General features: G+C 36.4%; 2 protein-coding genes across 9 annotated transcripts in view; both read right to left on the reverse strand.

Moving 5' to 3' along the window:
* LOC128683053 (DNA-binding protein D-ETS-3) overlaps window positions 1–22,333 on the reverse strand; it is a 271,734-nt gene that overhangs the window by 56,181 nt on the left and 193,220 nt on the right. Inside the window, exons 1-4 of one of the 8 annotated variants that reach the window (XM_053768249.1) lie at window positions 18,248–18,307; window positions 17,489–17,753; window positions 16,769–17,124; window positions 10,888–10,971 (exon numbers count right to left, since the gene is read on the reverse strand). In XM_053768249.1, coding sequence (XP_053624224.1) covers window positions 10,888–10,971; window positions 16,769–17,124; window positions 17,489–17,493 — 445 coding nt within the window. In that variant the 5' untranslated portion in view covers window positions 17,494–17,753; window positions 18,248–18,307. Of the gene's footprint in view, window positions 1–10,887; window positions 10,972–16,768; window positions 17,125–17,488; window positions 18,308–22,333 lie in introns of those variants that run through there. The other 7 variants (XM_053768251.1, XM_053768248.1, XM_053768250.2 and 4 more) reach the window with 7 other exon arrangements.
* Window positions 904–3,854, reverse strand: LOC128683051 (dynein regulatory complex protein 11-like). Its single transcript, XM_053768246.1, has one exon. The coding sequence runs from the start codon at window positions 3,708–3,710 to the stop codon at window positions 1,005–1,007; it is 2,706 nt and encodes a 901-aa protein (XP_053624221.1). The 5' UTR covers window positions 3,711–3,854; the 3' UTR covers window positions 904–1,004.

Below are 22,333 nucleotides of genomic sequence, written 5' to 3' on the forward strand. Positions count from 1 at the left end.
GTAAGGATGGAAGGAAGGAAAGGATAAAAAAGCGCGCGGGGCCCTTCATAAATCTATGATTGGTTGTTCCCAATATTTTTATATCTATTGGTTGGTTTATGATATCTCAATTTCATAGATTTAGACGGGTCTAAATCTATGAAGTTGTCTATCTACGGACTTCAAAATGGATTAGACCCATGGAATTAGTAGGTACTCTGTACAACGAAGTACTTATTAAATCCATGATTAGACCATTTTCTTTTATCTATGGATTAGACCCACGTGCTAAGCTCCTCTAAATCTATGGATGTGATCTTCCGATCGAAATCAGGCACAGACATTTATCTAGAGGAGAAATCAGCTGAAAGATATAACTCACTCTCTGTTTAAAAATATATAACGCCACGACCCCAACTAGTAAAGCGAAGCGACCTCTAGCTGTATTTCAATGAACTACTAAATCCGAGGCAAGGAGACATGTGCTCTCTGCAACGATCAAACTGCCGGCTACATAACATCGCCAAACTCTGACAGATAAAGATGCATGAATATTGCGTAGTTTGTATGACGGCTTTTATTTACCGCGAGGAAAAACAAGCAATGTATGCCGAATCCGCCAAAATCTGTTGTTGATATTTTGTTGGTCCTTCGATTAGGGTGCTTGCTTGTTTTCTATAACGGTTTTCTATAGTATCAAAACGTTTTGACACGGACCTGTATGAACCTAAAAAAAATGGAGTTAGAGCGTGCTGCGTCGTCATAACGGATGACGACTGTGCGATGGGGCATAGCTCGAGCTGGTCTGCGATAGTACGGAGTCGGCATGAGAATGTAACCTTAACTTATTTCATACTGTTGCTATTTTAACATCCTCCGTAATACTTTTTGAAAAATATTATATTCATAAATAATAAAGATAGGTAGTTAAAAACAGATTTATATTTGAAAATAGTATACGAATAATATAAATAGAAAAATATACAAAAAATGTTGTAAAAAACCTGTTGATAATCGTATTTTATTTAACCTCCTTTCTTTTTCTTCTCTTTTTTCAGTTTGTACATCAGTTGTGAGTCCAGCATCGCCATGTAATCGACATACTTCTGGCCCCACGGAGAATAAGATAGATACCACTCCTTGTACATCTCACAGTCCTGTTCATCTGTGTACTGTACTCCTTCACAATTTAGCACCGCATTCAGAACCTCTAATGGTTGTAGAGGCTGGCTGTTCAACTTAGCCACTCTGTCTGGAGTCATCAGAGCCGTCACTCCTTTCACGACAGAGCGCAAATCAAAGCCTCTCAAAACTTGAGCAACACTGTGTACATTGAAATCACGATTTACTCCATGAAATTTCATCAGCATTTTTGTCAATATATAAGTTATACTACTATAGTCTGATCTCGGGAGCATAATTTGAGACGGAAAACATTTATACATAACAGCGCCTCTGGAAATCCAAGGTTCTGTGCAGGTACCTAAAACTAAAATCTTGTCATTGAATGCAATCGGTTTAATTATTTCTTTGAAGAAATCTTTTTGCAGCCTGCTCGGATCAAACATTTTTTCTTCCTTGGGAACTTTTTTATAAAACAATTTATCAGCTTCCTGCACCATGATAATAGTAGGTTGCATTAACTTGCTAATTCTGACAATGAATTGATACATTCTTTTGATATTTTTACCGGGATATTTATTATAAACGTTCATTGGTGATAGGTCCATTATTATGGAATTAGTTTCTGTTGCTACAGCATATATAAGAGTTCTTTTACCGGCTCCTTTAGGACCCACTAACAACTGTGTTCTGACTGCATTGGGACAAGAACAACCAAGTGTTAAAATACATCGCGTTCTTACTAAATCTCTAACATCTCCATAGCAAGGTGGTGGAAACGATGGAGTCCACAAAACAGCTCGTAAGTCCGCAGCAGCATAGTTTCGATCGCCCCAAAAATCATCTAGGGTAGTCTTTGGGTATTTTATAATGATGCCTTCATCTACCAACTCTTGGAACATCGTTTCAGGTTTGATTTTATCAGGTTTAGGTGGCTTGATTTTCCTAGGCTTTTTTCGTTTTTTACTTGTAGGAGGTTTAGCGACGCCACCTTCCAAATAGTCGTTTTTAAGAGAGTTATTTAAAAGTTTTAATTCAAGTCTCATCACTTCATCAACAATTGGGCGAAGCTGTAATTGCACATCTTTGTAAGCATTTTCTGTTATTAGTTGCATTATGTAGCCTTTTATTGCATCAATTGGAGCATCTGCAGTGTCAATATCTCTCCACTGATTTTGATACTCAAACCAAGCCTCTTGTAATTGATCCAAAGTACTTCCTTTGTATAAATATATACCGGGATCGTTATCTGGGTTAAGACGAGACTTTTTATAATCTAGCAATCGTTTCTTCTCTTTTTCTTTGGCTTCATCTTCTAGACGCTTTTTTTCTTCCTTTGCTGCTTTCTTTTCTGCTTTTATCTGTTCCTTTGACTTTGGAGCACCAGCTTCAGCTTTTAATCGTTTATCTTCAGCTAGACGCCATTCAACGTATTCATCGACAGTCATTGTGTCTCCTCGAACAATCAGTATAGAGCCTCCTTCATCGGGGTAAGGAAACTCGTCAAAAATTTTTACCTGTTTGTACCATTCTCTTAACCATTGATTAATTTCAGCTGTTATGTCGTCCATTATGTCACCCTCACGAAGTTTGAAAACTCGGGCATTTTCTTTGAGATTTTCTGCCAAAAACTTTTCAAAATATTTTCGGCGAAAATTTCTGCGTTCTTCTTTAACTTTTTCTAGTTGTATTTTAGCCGATGGAGGATTCCATGATGGAATTATCATACCCATTTTTGTTCTTAATTTGTAATCTCTAGCATTATTTCTTTTTATTTGCATGAAAAGTCTGTACGTGTCCTGTATTAGTTTTGCAGCTTTTATTCTTAACTCCTCTCTGGCTGGAGGGGCTTTAAGACCTGCAAGTTCTAGATACAAATTTCTGTCTTTATTAAATTTATGGACTTTTTCTCTAACAATATATCTAGCTCTTTCCATCCTTTGAATATTGTTAATATGTCTGTTATACTCTTCAAGTTTTCTCATTTCCTCCAACTCAGCTGCAGTGTATACGATTGAAGGCTCTGATAATTCAATATCTTCACCCATAGCTAATTTTCTTTTAATTTCAGCTTCTTTTTCCTCTCTAATACGATTTTCTTCTTCTAATCGCTCGTCTTCTTGGCGTTGTATTTCAGAAGGTGTTGGTGTAGGATCTCCTATTCTGTTTCCAGCAAATATTTGATCAATAATATATTGCGTTTCTTTACTTCTCATTTCGAAAGGATAAAAAAATGGACAGAGGATTTGTATATCTTGCGGAACCATTAACATTTGCTGAAGAGCATTATCAGGATAGGTGTATTCAAACACTTCCACTTCTTCTAGCGTTAATTTCAACTCGAGTATTCTACAGGTGATTGCGTCAATGATCTTCTTGACATAAGCTCTTCTTTGGACTTGTCCCATCATATCGTAGCAGTCGCACAGTTTGTTGTAGATGTCACAGTACTTGTTGTAGACCCTGGAGACTACTTCCACAGCGGTCCCTTGAGGCTTGATGCCCACCTCAGCCGCAGCCAATTCCTGTAGCCGCGTATCTTCAGCAAATGCTATATTCATCTGTTCTTTCAACTTAAGCCATATTTCGTAATACTCCTTGTTAGCCATTTTGATTGTACATATAATATGTTTATTTGCAAATACAAATTATGATTGTAAACTTGATAAAAATGAAGTTGTTGTTTGTTAAATTCAAAAGCTACATGTTTTAGATATATTAGTCATAGGTCGGGCACATCGATTATTTTAATGTGTGACAGACAGATGTAAATAATGTGACATGTGTCTGAATTTTGAGGTCTTTTTTCTTCTTTTCTTGTATAATGGCTCCATCGTTCGCCAAAACTACAATTTTGCCAATGTCAAGGTAAGAGAATATCTGCATGGATTTAATAAGTACTTCGTACAGGGTACCTATTAATTGCATGCATATCTGTGATTATGATCTTAGATTTAGATTTTTATCTATTGTTTTTTTAATCAACAGTAGCACTATCAAAGTTGGGTCACATTCTTATTATCTTATAACAAAAAGCTATGAATTTTCTTTCAGTTTTTCCGAAGGTTAACTAGTTTACCATGCCATTTTACCATGTTGATAAATAAAGTTTAAATAAATAAATGCTATGTCACATTGGCCTATGGAATTAGTACGTACTCTGTAGTATTTACGAAATCCATACATGGGCCATTGTTATTTAAGGTACCAGTATGAAAAGTATGTATCAATGCTATGCTTAAGGTGTTTACCTTAAAATCAATAAAGAAAAAAATAAATATTGATACGCAGTATGATACGCAGTGACTATGTTACCCCCCCGTAAGGTTTACTAAAAAAGGAAATAACGAATGTAATGGTTTAGTTTGATGATGTGTTTGGCAAATTTGGTACGAGTTCGTAGATATCGTTCCGCCATCGATCAATTCCTACCAAAATAGCCATAATTAGCAATATACAAATTGTAGATTTTAAAAATCGCGTAATAAGTTTAAGATAATCTGGTGGCGCGAGCATCTTTGGGGTGTCTATGTCTAGATGCACAATAGGGCGACGGGCGCGTGCTACAATAAAAATGTTTTAAGTGCGCCTCCGTACGTTCCATTGAACGCTAGAATCGACGCACGCGCTCGTCAGCGACTTCCGGTGGTGCGACGCGTGCCGCGGTCTGGCGGGAGCCATAAACGGGAGCGGTTTTCAAAAAACGCTAGCGGTTTTGATCTGCCTTTTCTGAACGATTCTTCAATTTCCCTTTGAAGTTTATATGGTACATAAGTTAGCCAATTATTGAATACGATAAATTATTGTCATTTGGTAAATAATGATTTACTCTATTTCATTGGAGAATTCAATGACAAATAAGATTTTGTAAAGAAAATGTCAAAATGTATCCGTAAAGGCTTACTAGTGTCGCCTAACACGCTCGATAGCCGATCCCAGTCCCAGTCTATGTTTTCAAATAATGAAATTGTTGACTTTCATAATAACTATATTCCAAACAGAATTCAATTTATCACTACTTTCTTTTTAGCGGCTTGGTGTGTCATATTTGTGAAGATCAATAAAACGCCACTGATACAGCTATTTGAAGCTATATATAATACAGGCCCTTTAGTGTACTGGACAAACATGGCAAGACAGTATTTCATTGGTATATACTTCTAAGTTTTAAAATTGACATTGACCAACGGTTGGCTGTAAGAAATTGCATTTGTGATAAACCTTTGCGCTCTGATATGACAAGGTATTCAACATAAAATTATGTTTGAATCTATACTTATATTATTATTATAAAGGGGTAAGCGTTTGTGCGTTTGTGAGTTTGTGACTTTGTGAGTTTGTATGTTTGAGGCGGGTAATCTCCGAAACTATTGAACCGATTTCAAAAATAATTTCAGCATTAGAAAGCTACATCATCCAAGATTGCTATAGGCTATTTTATTATTATTATCTCAAAATTCCCATGGGGGCGAAGCCCCGGGCTACATCAAGTACTGTATATAACTTATGACTCCTTCGTAAACGGTAAAGAGTTAATGTATCGCGTCGTCTTTTCCCTCGGGCCACACCGGGCAGCAGTAGTCCGAAATGCAACGTAACTATGATTTATATCATCAACCCTCCTATGTATTCATTACGGGTGTAGAAATTTAAGCCATTTATTTTGTTAGCCCATAAAGTTGGCGAGGGTGGATCGGATCGCATAGTTTGTAATCTTAATGTTTGAATTGATACCGCTTTATTTATCTGTGTTGGTGTTAATGGGAGTTAAGTCAGCGATATTTTGTTGGACCATCGATTAGGGTGTATGTTTGTATGTTTTTAAATGGTTTCTTTACAAAAGTTTGGTAAGTTGGTTAAGTGTATTAATTGTGACTGTTTACTAATATCAGTACCTATGTTAAAAGTACATAATTGATGTGGAGTTCCTAAGGTAATTTGGGTCTTATCTTATTTTCACTAGTGAAGAGAAAAACGAGCGCGCGTTGAATGTGGTGTCGAGGTTGTCTATGGTATGTTTTAGTGCCAACTGGATCTCCAAAACCGAACATCATTATTTTGTGTCCTTTCGATCTACCATCAAAAGTTTGGTGCCAATATGCCACCAACTTGGCGCCAATTTTACCTTTAAAATTATTTCTTACAAGATGATTCAAGTATTTACAATTGTATATTCTTCTATCGTTGTTAAAATTTCAAAAAGAGGCTTTAAGCACATTTTTGAATTTAATATTTTCAAAGAGAATTGGTCAATGGAAATGAGGTTCAGTAGGCTTTATGATTCTTAAATTACCACTACTTTTTGTTATGGCTTTACCCGAGCGGCTAATGTTTATAGTTTTAGTCTAGACATGTGAGAGAAATAAACGTTTTTTTAATATATTGATTTGCTTTCTGACACACTCGAAAAATTCAGAATCAGACGGTTATACTCCCAATCCCGGGGGAACAACCCAGTAACGCGTTAATATCCCAGATTAGCCACGGGGCGGCGCGGCGCCTCCCATCAGATTCCGGAACCTAACTCGCAAATGATTGACTGTCTAATAGAGGGGCGACGGATCACCATAATCGTTGAGTTCGATACTTGATTACCGAGCCGTGATGGGCTAATTGATTGTACAGTGGAAATTTAGCCATAGGCCTAAGGTGTAATGTTATTAAGCAATTTTATTATTATTTCTAAACTAGCGGCCCGTCCCGGCCTCGCTCGGGTAAAAACATAATAAATTGCAACAAGTATCAGACGGAGACGGACAAGTAACCTTAACGTTCCTCGCAGGAACCACACTATGTATCGGTGAAAACGTTTCTGAGTTTATCGCGAACAGACAGACGCGTTAGGGGACTTTGTTTTATAATATGTAAGAATAGTTCAATATGTATCAATTCACATTTGTTTATTTCTATATTATTTTAAATAAAGTTGTTTCAGAGGTTTTCTAAATAAACATATTAGGACAAATCACACAGATTGAGCTAGTCCCAAAGTAAGTTTCCAGACTTGTGTAATGGGATACTCAACGATACTATATATTATAACAAATACATATATAGATAAACATCTAAGACCCGGGCCAATCAGAAAAAGATCATTTTCCATCATGAATCGACCGGGGATTGAACCCGGGTCCTCTCAGTTCAGAGGCAAGCACTTTACCACTGCGCCACCGAGGTCGTCAATGGAGAGTATCACCTTTTAAGATTAGGACATAAAATTATATTTAAAATAATAAAATACACAAACAATAGATCCAGAAGTGGAATACCACTCTTCTACAACAATGGAACTAACAAATGCATCATTAAAATAATGCGGAAACACGGGCCAACCCTAAAACGGCTGCACCACGCGACACCATGAGAAAAATCTCGATAGGTCTCGATGGGTCACGGTTGTCGCCGCAATTTTGCGCGAACGACTATCTCTGCGGCGATTGTTGCGCACGCGACTAAATTCGATACGGCTAGTCCCCCAATAAACCCAACGGATTTCTATAACATCAGTTATTTATAGCCCCCTTGAGAATTGTGTCAGTTGTATTTAACAAATATTTTGGTTTTGCATGCAATAATTGTGAAATCAAAATGAAATATATGAAAATGACTGCATCAATTTAATATTAATACTTATAATCATATTACACATAATCATGTTGCAGGACAAATATATTAAATTAATAATAAACTAATAATATATTAAATAAATTGAACGATTTTAATTTGTTTGCTATCTAGAGTTTTCAAATTAAGTTATTACATTTAAATGCCAAGCCTAAGTTTATCCGATGAAAATCGGCTTCATATAGAGATTACTATTAAAAAATATGAATGAATAAAAGGAAACACGTCATAGCATACAACATACTCGTGTATAATTAATTACCAGAGTGCACTTAAGCACAGTTTAGACAAAAATTGCTATCGTCCCAGCTAACGCCAGATCAAAGCGACAATCAGAGAATCACCAACTAGCCGCGCCACTAAGCGAGATAACAATTCGTTTGAGTCAAAGGTAACTTTTAATTGCGGGCCCACTTAGCCCGGTCCTTTGTGTTCACAGTCCGCTGGGCCCACTAAGCGGTGGCAGGGTTAATGTACCGGATTGAAGACCTTTTGCCAAGTGGGATAAATTATCGTGATTGTTAGTGGATCTTTGGATCTCATCGAGTGCCATCACTTGCTCAATTTACTGGCGGACTTTGATACCTTGTATTGTGAGTTTCTCAAATCCAACTTTGGTTTTCCGATAAATTTAGTATATAGCTTTATATTTTTTTCTTTTATCTATGGTCCATAGTATTGGAATGTTTATTTGTTACGTTATTCGTTCTTACACAAAATAATAAAGAATATTAAAGTTGGAATAGTTACTTAATGTTTTAATAAGACTCTAATAGTGTTTCATAACAATAGTTTAAACTTAACTTAAACAACGATAAGTCTACAAGTTATCGGTGATTATACTATGTGCTGTGCAATGTTTTTATAATAAAAGAAATAAAAACAGTTTTTAATCTTTACATGTTTTATCAAAACAAAATCCATTAATTTGGAACTAGTATAATGTCGCGCGCGCATTGTATATTTATTATTATGGAACAAAACATGAGCTTAAACTTACCCTTTTCCTCTTAATTAAGAATCTCGATGGGTTCTCAATACAATTAAATGCACAATTACCTAACGTTCAACAATGACGAGTGCTGTATATCCCTGCAGCAACGCACGCGTCGATATCGCCCATTGGTGATTATTTTACGACTATTATATTTGCAGCTTTCTAAAAGTCGGGTGCCGTCCCAACTAGTGGATGGGGTTTGCGTCGGACTGCTTGAGGAGGAACTGGTAAAATACTGGACCTAAACTCATTTCTGCTTGCGCCCTTTTAGTGCAGTCCTTCAGGGCTTTTATGTCGATCCCTTTGGGAGCATATTATTGTGATCGTTAGAATTTAGCAAAAAATATATTTTGACTATTGCGAAACGAGAGCTATTACATGGAATGAAACACACGTAACAACTTTCTTGGCATTGCCTTCTCCATTTCACACACAAGTTAATAATCAACCAGTGTGCAGGTTTCCTCACGATGTTTTTCATTCACCGGAAGCAAGTGGTGGTCTATGAAAACTAATATATATGAGTCAGATTGGTATACAAACTCATGAGGCACGAGTGATGATTCGAACGATGATTCGAACCTTTCGATCCACTACTTCATCACAACGAGAGTTATGCGGGGTGTTAAAAAATACATACGAAGTGGTATTATATGGTAACCTAGGTAAATTTTTAATTAATATTTTATTTATAGATATCATGGTTGTAAATATCGCAGTCATAATGTTGTGGACATCGGCCATCCCATAGGGGTTACTGTATCGTTGTCGACTTTTACAAGCTATATAGTATATTATGTCTGTATATTATCTGTATACTCTCTTCTTGAAAGTCCGAATGTCGTAACAATTAGGGAACATCGCTGATCGCATCGCGCAATTCAGGCCGAGTCAATTTAAAATAGAAAAGATTTTGAATAGATATTACTTAGACATATGGTCACTATAGGATATTGTTAGGTTAGCTAATCACTTAACAACAAGACAGAAGGTACCTTTAGAAGGTACTGAACAAATTAATAACCGACTCAAATTCAAATTCAAATCATTTATTCAGAAATTAGACCGTTACAGGGACTTTTCACGTCAATTTTTATATTAAATACCAATTTCTCAAAAGCTACAAACTACTGGGATTTCGGAACGACCACTGCTGAGGAGAAATGCGGAAAGAAACTCATTTGAACAGTGTTGTTCAGTGTAAAGTATAAAAGACTAAAGATAAAGATAAAGTATTACATTGGATCTCACATGCAATAAATATTTGTCTTCTATTTTAACTATTTGACTACACACGTAGCCAATAAGGAATTGACCATAAGTGGTCAAATAGCGAATAATCTAAAAATATTCGGAATCGTCGTGTAATACCCCCGAATATCCCATTTACCATGACCCGAGTATTATCTGCGATGTAAATAAGGCTTCCTGCCCCCCACCTATGACGTCACTGATTAATGACGTCATAAATGTCCTCGTTAGCGAGCGTAAATCAATTCGCCGACAGTTGAACTGGTTTGTTTTTTTTTTGCTCACGTTAATCAAAAGATGGATTTGCTATTTGCATAGATTATTATTTGTATTTACTCATTTATTAGGTACATTGCTCGAAATTTCTAGGCGTTATGAATGGTTCCTAATGTTATGAAAGAAAATTATAAAAAAAAACTACGTTTTTTTAATGGAAACACTGGTAAACATTGTTCGATCCTGATCTATTTCTGTAAATCACAATCAAATAAAATCACCATCGAAAGAGTTTGAACTTTTTACATTGTGAATTTGCTAAAAATCATCAAATAATATACTATCTTGTTTATTTTCATAAATAGACAATATTTACTCATTTTCAATGCGTGCTAATTTATTATCCGTTTTATAATTTGCATTGTTCAGTTTTAAGTAAATATACTATTTCGAAAACTCGGAAAACTGCTTCGATGTGACTTGATGTGACTTTTCCTTCACTTTACTTAGAAATTAAATATAAATTAAATATGTTTGTCAAAACAATCACGTTTTTGTCTTTTATCTATATGAAAAAAAATGTGTTGTACAATATTTGGAATCTCAAGTTATGTATGCGATGAAAAACGAAGGAGCTAAAACTGTTAAATCAAGTCCCATACCCGTAAAGGGCGAATCAGGAAATAAAAGAAACTCACCTGTACATTTGGTAGCTCTGAGTGTGTCCGAGAGTGTGGGTGTGGAGTACCCTTTAGCGATACTGCCAGATATTTTATCTGAACCTGGTGGAGAAGAATCATATTTGAATATCCTGCTCAATTATCGTAAAGCGTAGGTAGTTTGGCTTTCAAAGATAAAAATTCAACTTAGTCGTGCTCCGTTTTTTTAGCTTTAGAAGTCGGCATTCGTAAATATTTTTTGACATCAATAAGTGATTCCTAAGAGCCAGGCCCCATTGTTACGTTGCGACAACGTACCGATCCGTTGTGCTCCGATGTTTTCCGCGGGTTTTAATGAGTTTATCTACTCATAACAACGCATTCATCCAAGCATTAATGCTTAACTACATTACTTATGATAAAATTATTCAGTAATACAATTCGCACAAACAAACAACCATGCGAAATCTATCTCCCACGCTAAAAAAATATTGTATCATTTCTAAATTCAATATGTTCATGGCTATTTATCTGTCCTAAAATTAAGGGGCACTTTCAAGCGGTCATGGTTTTCGCATAAATCTGAAGGGGACCAGACAATTAAGCAACCATTGTCCTGATCTCTGTTCCCATGAAACTAGGCATAACAAAAAAGGGTCTTGGAACGGCGGCGCGCGCGCATCCCCGCTAACGCCATCTAGTGAGATGTCAGTGGAACTATTAATTTGATTTATAAATTTGACACGCGCGACTGATTCCTGATTGTGCAATAATTGTTTGTTTGCTTAGGGGATGATACTGTGTGAATTTCGAGTGGTACTTATTGGCTTATGGTTTTTGCGCTCACTCGTTTGTAAATAAGCATTATAATTTAATTGGTTGTTTTTGATAATGTTTAATTTTGTATACAATACTTAAGCGTATAATCAACTTCAAACATTGGGATTAATATTTTTATTCAAGTGTTTTAGCGATAGTTTTGTTAAGATGATTATATGTATTGATTATTTCTATAATCAATGCATATAATCATCTGAATCTTACTTGGTAACGGTACTCCTATATTTCTATATAGGAGTGTCGTTACCAAGTAGATACTTCACGATGTTTTCCTGCTAGCTACTTGCTCCGTTATAGGAAAACATCGTAAGGAAACCCGGTAGACTGGGAAATATTTAGAGCTAACCATATAGGAGGAGTCTTGATATTATCGGGTTCATTATTATGTTTGTTTATCTATGAAATATATATATATATATTTTTTGTTAATTTACAAATAAATAAGTGTAAATAAATAAGTGGATTGCGATAGATATTGGGCATTATTTTATGAATAAATACTTTACTTTTATAAAAGTTATCCTAACCTAATATTATAAATGCGAAAGTAACTTTGTTTATTTCGTCTTTAAGATTGATCAGCTCAACCAATCTTCTTGAAATTTTGGATTCATGTACTTTTCGGAACCTTTGTTTACGGAAAGTTCCCGGTACCCGTGGGAAAATTCACGAAGGCGAACCCAATCAAATGCTAGTGAGTTCATATAACATTTAAATCAGATATAGGATTTTATAAGCAAATGTTTATAAAATCCTAACGCCTCTGCTCTCCGTCGGGGCGAAAATAGAAGAGTCATGGTAACACGTCCATCACTTGAGTCTTGAAATAAATCATTGCTAAACTGTTGCGAGCCGGGCTTGGGCAGCGGGGGGCGCCATGACTCATGTGCCCAGGGGATAGTGCTGCCTGACACACAGACCAGGGAAAATAGTGTACAAACTGATATATTTCACGATGGGTGGGAAAAATAAATAAAGTATGTATAGGTATAAGTAGAAAATGCGAGAGAAAATTAAATGAAATTAAATTAATAATTGATTAACATTGGTTACAATAAGTTGCCGTTCATCCCAGGGTTGCCAATGATAAGTAGGTATTTAGAAATTACGTGATTTTACATAATGCCGCCTGCCTGACGTCAACTCTCCATGGGAATGCTATTGTTATATCTAGCATTAGAGCCACTTCGAAGAAATCGACATATATTAAACTGAGATCTAACCTGACAGGTCTTAGTCCAGTCCAATCGCGATCATGTCTACCCATAGTCATAATGAGATGTAGGTAATCGTATAGCCACTAACCCCAAGAATTTATTATGTAAAGTAAAATGACACTTATTCCCAAAACTAATACAGAATCTGGCAGACGCAGACTAAAAACATAAAAAATCACGCATACGCGTTTTCTTTTTCGTTGATCTATGACTAAAAAGGATAAAACCCCAAACACATAAGTTCAGAACCCGGCGAAGATTTACCTGCACCCTCCACCCTCGTCTAATGAAAATAAATTGTAAAACAACAACTCCCCTTTCGCTTATGCAATAAACATTAAAAAATCAATATCAGCCGGTTGGAGCATGATTTATTGATATTATATATTTTATCACGATACAATCTAAAGTATGAATCATAATTGATGACAATTGTACAAAATATTCTGATATTATACTATGATAGCTGCTCTGGCTGAGGGGCGGCGTGCAGTAATCATTTTCATGTTAACAACTCTTTAGTGACCCCTCTTTAACTTATACATTTTAATACGGTTCTTAATGACTAAGATTACCCGAACGTTGCACGGTGCGTGGATTTTTGCACTTATTTGAATATTATGCTAATAGAACTGTGTTGCCAGTTTTTCGTTTTGTATTCTTGGCACGGCTTGCTCACAAATAGGTGTGTTGTAATGTTCAGGGGATGAACAAAACACGATCCAAGTTGCGTAGATACGCTGCGCGTTTTCCGTTTTCAGATTACTTACGCTTTAATTAGTAAAAAAGTTAGCAATGTGTCAAAATCAAATATTGTAGTGCCAACACTGCATCGCGGAATATTTCGCCGAACTCTTCGGCATACATTGCTGGTTTTTCAGTGCGGTAAACAAAATCACTCAAACCATACTACGCAATGTTCACGCATTCGCGTCGGCATCTGTCCGAGTTTGGCGATGGTGTGTAGCCGGTATAAAGTGCGCATTGTATTTATAAAAAAAGTTATAGGCTGTAACTTTTTTTATAAATACAATAAGAGGGTTAGTTATTAAATGCAAATTAAAACTAAATACTAACATTTTATTATGACTTATTGCAAATAAAAAATAAATTAGATCAAAATCGGTTCATTCGTGTGGAAGCGGCGACGTTGCGGTCGGATTTCATCATTAGCTCATTTTGTCGAAGCCGTAACAGTACATTTTTAAGCCTATTTCTTGCCCCACAGCTGGGCAAAGGCATTCTGGTTCAAATATTTGGGATTCTATACGGTTTTTAACATTCTAACACTAATAACTCTGATCTCAATTATATTCATTCTCACTACTTATAAAACTTGAAATTAAAAAGAGCAGTTTTAATATTGCTTGCAATTAAAAGTGTCATAGAAAAATATCGCCTCTCTCAATACAAAAATAAATTGAAAGCTCAATGAAAAGCCCAGTGGAAACTTGCGCGAGAGGAAGCTCCTAGCCTCCGGTCTCGCTGACGACAACACAATGCCTCCCCATTTTAATTTTTTTAGAGTTCCCAAGCTCAATCGTAAAATAGAAAACCTTTATTTATATAAACACATCAAAAACTTTTGATATTTTAATTTAAAGCTTGCGCCTGTCGTGCTAACGAACGTACTGGCCGATTTTTGAAGTAGGTACCTACGCAATTTTTTTCACCAAAAAAAGTATAAATGTTAAAAAATTTATACAAAAACAAAATATATTAATCAAGAGGTTATAAAAACATTTTGTAGCAAATATTCAATGATTTTCGATTTATTTCAATCTTAAAGTAGATCAAAAAGTAAAATGACATCAATGTTTTGAAAATGTGAAATGAAAATTTACTAAAAAAAATATCATCCTGCGCCTGTTTTTTTGGACAAAAAGCCCAACGGTGGGGCGTAAGTAGCTAAACAAATGTGCTAGCTTAATGGTATACTTTCTGTGCTGTAGCTCACGCGACAAAAAAAACGAATTATACTTTTTTTTCTGTTTCAAACAGCTCGCACTTGGCCACTTTTCATTTTTATGAATTGCGAATTGTTTTTAATGGCAAAAAGTTAATATTGTCTTTTTGCGTATCTTTTGTGGCGCGACTTTTCCCGACCTCGTCCCTTTCTTTCAAAGGTTTTTTTTATAATTGCTTTTGGACCTTTTCCTTTAATTATGATGTGATTTATTTGACAACTAGCTTTTTCCCGCAGCTCTTCTTAAGAACTCCTTACAAAAGTCATGCATTCGTAGTTTCAATAAGATTGGTTGAAAAAGTAGATAACGAACTCACGTTAACAGTTATAGTAATAAGTATAGTTAAATACTTAGAATTGGGATCAATTCAAAGCTAATTATGAGATAAAAATTAACTTTACAAAAGTAATTACTGGGTGAATGTAGGTACTTTGAAGCGGTGGTGGCCAAGTGGTAAAGACCTTCCGCCCGCGATCGAAAGCTCCCAGGTTCCAATCCTACTCGCCCCACATGAGTTTGTATACCAATCTGACTCATAAATAGTAGTTTTCATAGACCACCACTTGCTTCCGGCGAAGGAAAACATCGTGAGGAAAAATGCACATTGGTGGACACAGGTGGACAGTTTAGTTCACTAGTGTATCCGACTAACTGCCACTACTACCACTGGCTGGGTCATGTCAGATGCCTTTAAGCGACTCGAGTAAAATCTGACAGCGGTGTTAGCAATAACACTCTCGATTTGATGATGATGACTGGGTAGTCCGCGCAAATCAGAAATTATTTCCGAATTCTAAAATGGGTAACGTATTACACGTACAATATGTTTCTTTTATCTATGACCCATACACACAGAGTGTTCGCAGTTGTGTTTGTTTGTCAGAAATAAAAATTTCAACGAGTCTGGAGCAAACAAATAAAATATATATTTATGCACAGTGGGATGAAATCAAAATGCAGTAAGACCTGAAAGTGTTTCCGGGTCCATAATGAACTTAAGGGATGATAGAATTTTATTTTCACAACTATTAACGGAGCGATCATCTGGGGGCGGGGTGTGGGCGAGGCGTTGCCATGGCAACGCGAGAGGAAAATCCTGCCCCATTCTCCCTTGAGAGATTGTAATCTGTGCAAGAAACCCCCACCTCCTCTTTATACCTACAAATGCCTAATCTGAAAGGGTTTAACAAAGCCGTCGTGTCACTACATTATGAATTATATCACATAGATCGCAAGGCTGAATTTTGTTTGAGAAGGGTGCAGAATCGATTTGCTCTGTTGTATGTCGAGATATGACTACAATATCTAACCTTAAAAATGTCGATAGCTGTGAAAGGAGCGGCTGAATTTGAGGTGTTGCTGGAAAATGACACATTTTTATTGTACTATAGGTACTTACAATATATTTTTATTCAGAACCCATTTTCGTTACCACAATATTGCAGGTCTATTTATATTTGTAATGTTGTATACATTTTTAGACAGGTACCGAATTAAAACAGGTTGAATTTTTGTATCAATCTGAGGTATATATTCAATAATAATAAGTAATAAGGAACAGATCAGTTTGCACAACACGAACCTGTGCTAGCTATGAAGATAAAAATTATAAAACGTCGCTATTACCAACAATAATAGATGCGTAATAATATTTCTTAATAATAATAATATTTGTTATTTTATTTTATGTAAGTTGAAATTTTACTCAAGTTTCAGTTTTTTGTTGTGACAAAATACTCATAGGCGGCATCCTAAAAACATAGTTTTATCGTCAAACAGGCGGTCGGTTGGAAAATAACACCCGGAACTTAAATTTTGACCTTGAGATTCAGATTCAGACGGCAAAAGACCCGATCAGACGAGAAATAGAATAATGTAGTTTGAAATCCAACTCACCTACAGATTTACTTTTGTCAACGGATCCGATCATCGAATCATCTGTCCTCGACCTTCCAAAGCCGAGGCTCGCAGTGTCTTGCCCCAACTGGCCCCCGTAGAAGTCGCCAAAAGCAGTCGCTGTGCCGAGTAACCCCGATCGATCTTGGAGAGCTGCTTTTGCTTTCTCGACACTCTGTTTTAGCTGCTCGAAGGTAGACTGGTGTAGCCGATAGGGAGGCCATTCTGTGGCGGGCCAGGGTTCTTCTTTGAGAGCACTTCGCTTGAGTTCGAGGGCGCCTGCGTATGAGCAGCTGCTTTCGTACATCGCCGCTTTGCGTAGTGCTGTTGCACACTTTATTCCGCGGAAGTCAACCCTGTGGGGGAAAAAATATTAGTCATATAAAAGATCTTTTGATTTCTTTGAGGAGAGAAGATATACCTAAGATTCCAATCTATGATGGAAATGACCCAGGTTCGAAGTCAAATTCTACATGTGAGTTTGTATACCAATCTGACTCATGTATTGTTTCGTTGAGGTTGATAATAGCATCTGACGAAGCCATTGAAGTGGCTCGATATATACAAATGACAGAAAATTTCGTAGCCAATAGCGTAGTTTTGCGGTCAAAACGCAACGAAGACAGGTTGCTAACCCAACTCGTATAAGACAAATCCCCAGTTCACCACTTTCTCCACTTTGCGCAATCTCCACGAAAATCATGCGGTGAATAATCTCACCTCATATCGGATATTCTTTTTCTCTTAGCGCGTTTTTCTTCTTCTTTGACCTTCTCCGTTTTGACGCCTGTGTGTGGTATCACATAGTGATACCACGCGAATGTTACAATAACTATCACTGTTACATTTCCACTAATATATCCTTTCTTTGTATCACTTGTGTTTTAATATTTTTATAATACTGTTACCTACGTTACGTTTTTATATTTTTTTCGTCACGTGGTTAAGTCAATTTTAATTAATGGTTCAACAAATAAATTAAGGACTGACGCATGCAACCAAAAAATAACGGATGTACACGTAATGCTACTAGCAAATTAAAAATTGAAATTTTATTTGGTTGTCTATTTATTACCAGAGATCTGTGACTTTAATATTTATTTCTGAGTGCCGTAGGTTTGTATGGTTACTTTAAATTTGGCAGAGGAAACCAATAATTAACTACTTAATTTTAACAAGCGGTGCTCTCCGTCACCGGGTTAAATTTTAGTATTAACTCTCACAACTACTATTTTAACACAGGAAACACCAATAAATCGACCACCGGTTTTATTGACTTAAAAATTATGAACTCACAGACACAATATATTTTTTTAATTTATAATTCACACGAGTCACAGATTTTCATTATTTTAAATTTGAATCAATAATTGTGAAAAATATGTATTTCAGATTTATTTTCCGACACAAAATACGGAAAAATATTACGCGCAAATTTTATTATTTTTTAATTTTTTTTTGTCATCGCCGGAAACGCACAAGTATTTAACAGTTGGTATCCGTCTGTGTCGGATTTGCGATGATCTTTTCTCTGTGGCCTTATGACAACTGCGGCCGAGTAGCGCGCACAAATTGGGCCCATCCGGCGGGAGGAAATATGTCGCATAACCAATTTGTGAGCTGCTCTGACCACGGCCGTTTGTGCCCAACTCTTCTCTCTCTCATCTCTGCACATATCCGGTCGCATTCGGGGCTGTGACGCCAGGGTCTACGTAAAAAAATATACCTAAAATTCGGCTGCGATTTTACAACCGTCAACCCTCTTTGGAAATGCTATTGTTACTAATCAGCTGTTTGGGCTGTGTCCCTTAGGCGCCTCGAATGATATCCATGGGTTATCCGCTGTTGCTCTTTCACGCAAAATCTACTGGACGAATTGTTATGAAATTTGGTTCACGTCTAGATTATGATCTGGAATAACATATAGGGTACTTTTTATCCCGAAATTCCTACGGGAGCGAAACCCCGGGGCGTAGGTAGTATAAACTGAAGTGAAAAATATCAATATCGAATACTATTTTTCTTTTCTGCACAGTGCATTTTGTTCCGTTGTGTGACAGGCATCGGGAAATTAAAACCTTAATAAAAATAAATATTATCGACATCGACTGAAAACACTGACAGTTTTCCATGTATGTCACGCATTGGAAACTTATATTCTCGAGTTACATTCATTTTTATTATGGTGCTCTGAATTTGTTTTGTTTTTGAGGATACGTCAGCCGATTCTCATATTGGGGGATTCACTGTATGGGCCTTTGAGGGTATCACTACTATGATAAATTGATAAGTAAACTGTACACAATATTTACAATTTTCGTCACCGTAGTGTCATTATTAATCTGAATTTCTTTTGGCGACACACGTTGGGTTTGGTATAAATAATTTTTGATGGTCCGTTTGCATACATAATTTTATTATATATTATATTATTATAATATTTGCATATAGAGATTTTACTTCAAATCTTATTTTGGAAGATTGATGCGGACAAAACCGCGTGCAGAAGCTAGTCTACTATATTATTATGTATCTTATAGATAAGATATCTTATATCTATATACTATATATCTTACAGATAATAAGATATTAGTTTTGCTGTTGACTGTACCTCAAGTCATGCAGCGTAAACTTCTATGGGGTGGTAATAACGGTGAATTTGGAATAAATTTGGTAGGTTTACATTACTGATAACAATGAAATGCATCTCGAATGCGGATTGCATAGAATCAAGTGCTCAATTTCATCGGTGTCAAAGGAAGTCACCTCGCATACAAGCATGCAATGAACCAATATGTTTCATCCTGTGGTATTACTGTTGCCAGCTCCTTACAAAGCCTAAAGATAAATAAACTCTTATTTTTTGCGTGTCGACGGTAAATCTAGAAACGGTACACCATGGTATAGAAATCTTTTCTTGTCAGAAGCGAGCCACTTCGACGGCTTTATCGGAAGCTGCTATAAAGTCAGCCCGAGTACAGGTGTTTGGGCACTCGGGACAGGCGAGGAGATGAGCCATCGATTGCGCAGAAAAACCACAATCGCAGGTAATATATAAACTATGTTTCGCTAGCGCGAGACTCCTCTTATAGATATTTTATACAACTTTGGACTATACATTATAACAGACATAAAAATTAATGCATTCGGCTTTGGGAATATGAAGATATGGATTTATTTTGTTCGATATCTATATAAACTACTATTATTATACTACTGATATATTTATTATAGTACTGATATTGAACAAAATAGATTAAATTTTAAAAAACCTTTTGTTAGACAAATCATGGAATACTTAGTGCGCCCTCAACGAATTATATTAAGTAGTTTGTTTTCCTGAAATATCCTGTCCAATGATGTAAACATTCAAAGCTTTGATTTGTCATCAGTGCGCCTCTGGACTTCTTAGACGATATATCTCGGATTTATCGGTCGATTACTCGCGTGATTTGTTGCTATCTGGACTATGCCAATGGGCGAAAACTTTCTTCCAATAGTCATTAGGAGCGCACTCTAGCGAGATTGGTTTACGAAGGGCGAAGAAATCATACTAACTCTAAGATTTTATCTTCTGTCTCTTTCTATGAATTTTGTAATTAAAAAAATAGAATAATATATCTTGGTCTCATATGCGTTCTACATTCTATGCACCAGCTGAGAAATCACTGACTAGAGTGCATGACACATAATTATATAAAATGTTTCGTCAAGTGCAAGCAAGTGGTCGATCAAAACTACCATACATGAGTCAGAGCGGCTGGTATACAAACACCTGACCTGTGTCTTGGATAAACATCCAAGACACAGGTCAATCTGAAAAAGATCATTTTCTATCTTGACCTGACCGGGGACGAACCCGGGACTTCCAGTCAACTCCGGCATGATAACCATTAAGCAGATCGTCCAAATAATAATAGACATAAGAGTATTATATTTTTGCCCATGACATTTTTTTTTTATTAAGTATGGTAGTGGAGGTATGTGAATCCCATACTGGACTCCATATGCTCACGTGAATGTCGTATATATGTCCTAGCTGAGCGACAAAAGCTATACCTATAGACAGACTACTATGGGAGGCAGAAATTGAAGACACCTTCAGTCACTTTCCATACAAATCTAGCAAAATAACTACATATGGCAAACAGATAGCAAACGTTTACAAAGTCAAATGCGATATTTCCATACAAGCATAAATTGCAGCCCGGGGCTGAATAATATTCGCATTAATCAGAATTAATTTATAGCGGCCGTAATACAGCGGTCGCTATGTTACTGTTACATGTGTTATAATAGTGAAAGCGAATGCGTGTTTAACATAAACATGGAATTTTTTTTAGTTACTTAGTGTCATAACAATTGCTGTTGCGGGCAAAAGCTAGTAGCACCATGAATGGGGACTACTAATATTGACTAAGAAGGTATATTTCAAAACTAACTGCGCCCGGGGGCTTCGCTCCCGTTAGAATTTCGGGATAAAAAGTATCCTATGTGTTATTCCAGGTTATATTCTACCCGTGTACCAAATTTCATAACAATCGGTCCAGTAGATTTTGCTGTGAAAGTGTACCTAACAAACATACACACACACACCTATATCCTCACAAACTTTCGCATTTTTACTATTAATAGGATTAAGCTAGGCAGGCGGTGGAAAGTCTAAGTTCCTTATTTCTATGGTTAGCTGTACTAGCCATGGATTTAGTAAGTACTTCGTGAGTAGGTACCTACTAATTCCATGGTACTAGCCTAGCCGATTTGTCGCCACAAAGAGCTTTGACCCGATTACTATGTGATCTAACTGTCACCGAAACTGAAAAGGGTTTGGGTACTGGAAGTATTGTATAATCTATGTTTCGGGTAATTTTGTATGAACTAGTGACAGTCAAACTTTTTAAATCATCTAAACACCATGCAAGACCATGGATTTAGTGAGTACTTTGGTGTAGGGAGTACCTACTAACAACATCACGTGCAACATTGCTCAGTCGCGCCCAAAGATTTTGGAGTCGCGCCCCTTTGCGACGGACTAATTTGTAAACCCGTCGTGCTGGTTTTAACCATGGATTTAGTAAGTAAATTTATGGTTTTTAACACTGACATGCGTCGACGTACGTTGAAACTTCATACAATTTCTACGTTCTTCCGCGTTTGGACGACGCAGCGCGACTGAGCAATGGGGCATGTCTTTAATAACTATTATTATTATTATACTGGAGGTGAAATGGTTAAGTCTGTGAACCGAGATTTTGACAGAGACGAACACGGTTTTGACACGAGTTGGATTCAAACCATCTCAGGTTTGAATGTTTCGGACTTACTTTGGGGCTAGCTCAATCTGTGTGAATTGTCCGTGTATAATTATTTATTAAAATATTTATTTATTATAAACAAAATAGCACATGGGTAATTCTTATCCCGAAATTACATCGGGAACATTTCACGACCTGAAAGTAGAGCAAAGTTTAAAGTTTTTTTTTAATGAAAAAAATCAAACTATAGATAGGTATATAAAAAACTTTACTGGTAAACGGTTCATGTATTGTTTGTTAGGATCTTGTT

This window comes from Plodia interpunctella, chromosome Z, assembly GCF_027563975.2.
Source record: "Plodia interpunctella isolate USDA-ARS_2022_Savannah chromosome Z, ilPloInte3.2, whole genome shotgun sequence".
Lineage (NCBI taxonomy): Eukaryota > Metazoa > Arthropoda > Insecta > Lepidoptera > Pyralidae > Plodia > Plodia interpunctella.

What these genes read in the sequence shown, in the direction of transcription:
- LOC128683051 (XM_053768246.1), bottom strand. Translation starts at nt 3,710, where the DNA reads ATGGCTAACAAGGAGTATTACGAAATATGGCTTAAGTTGAAAGAACAG.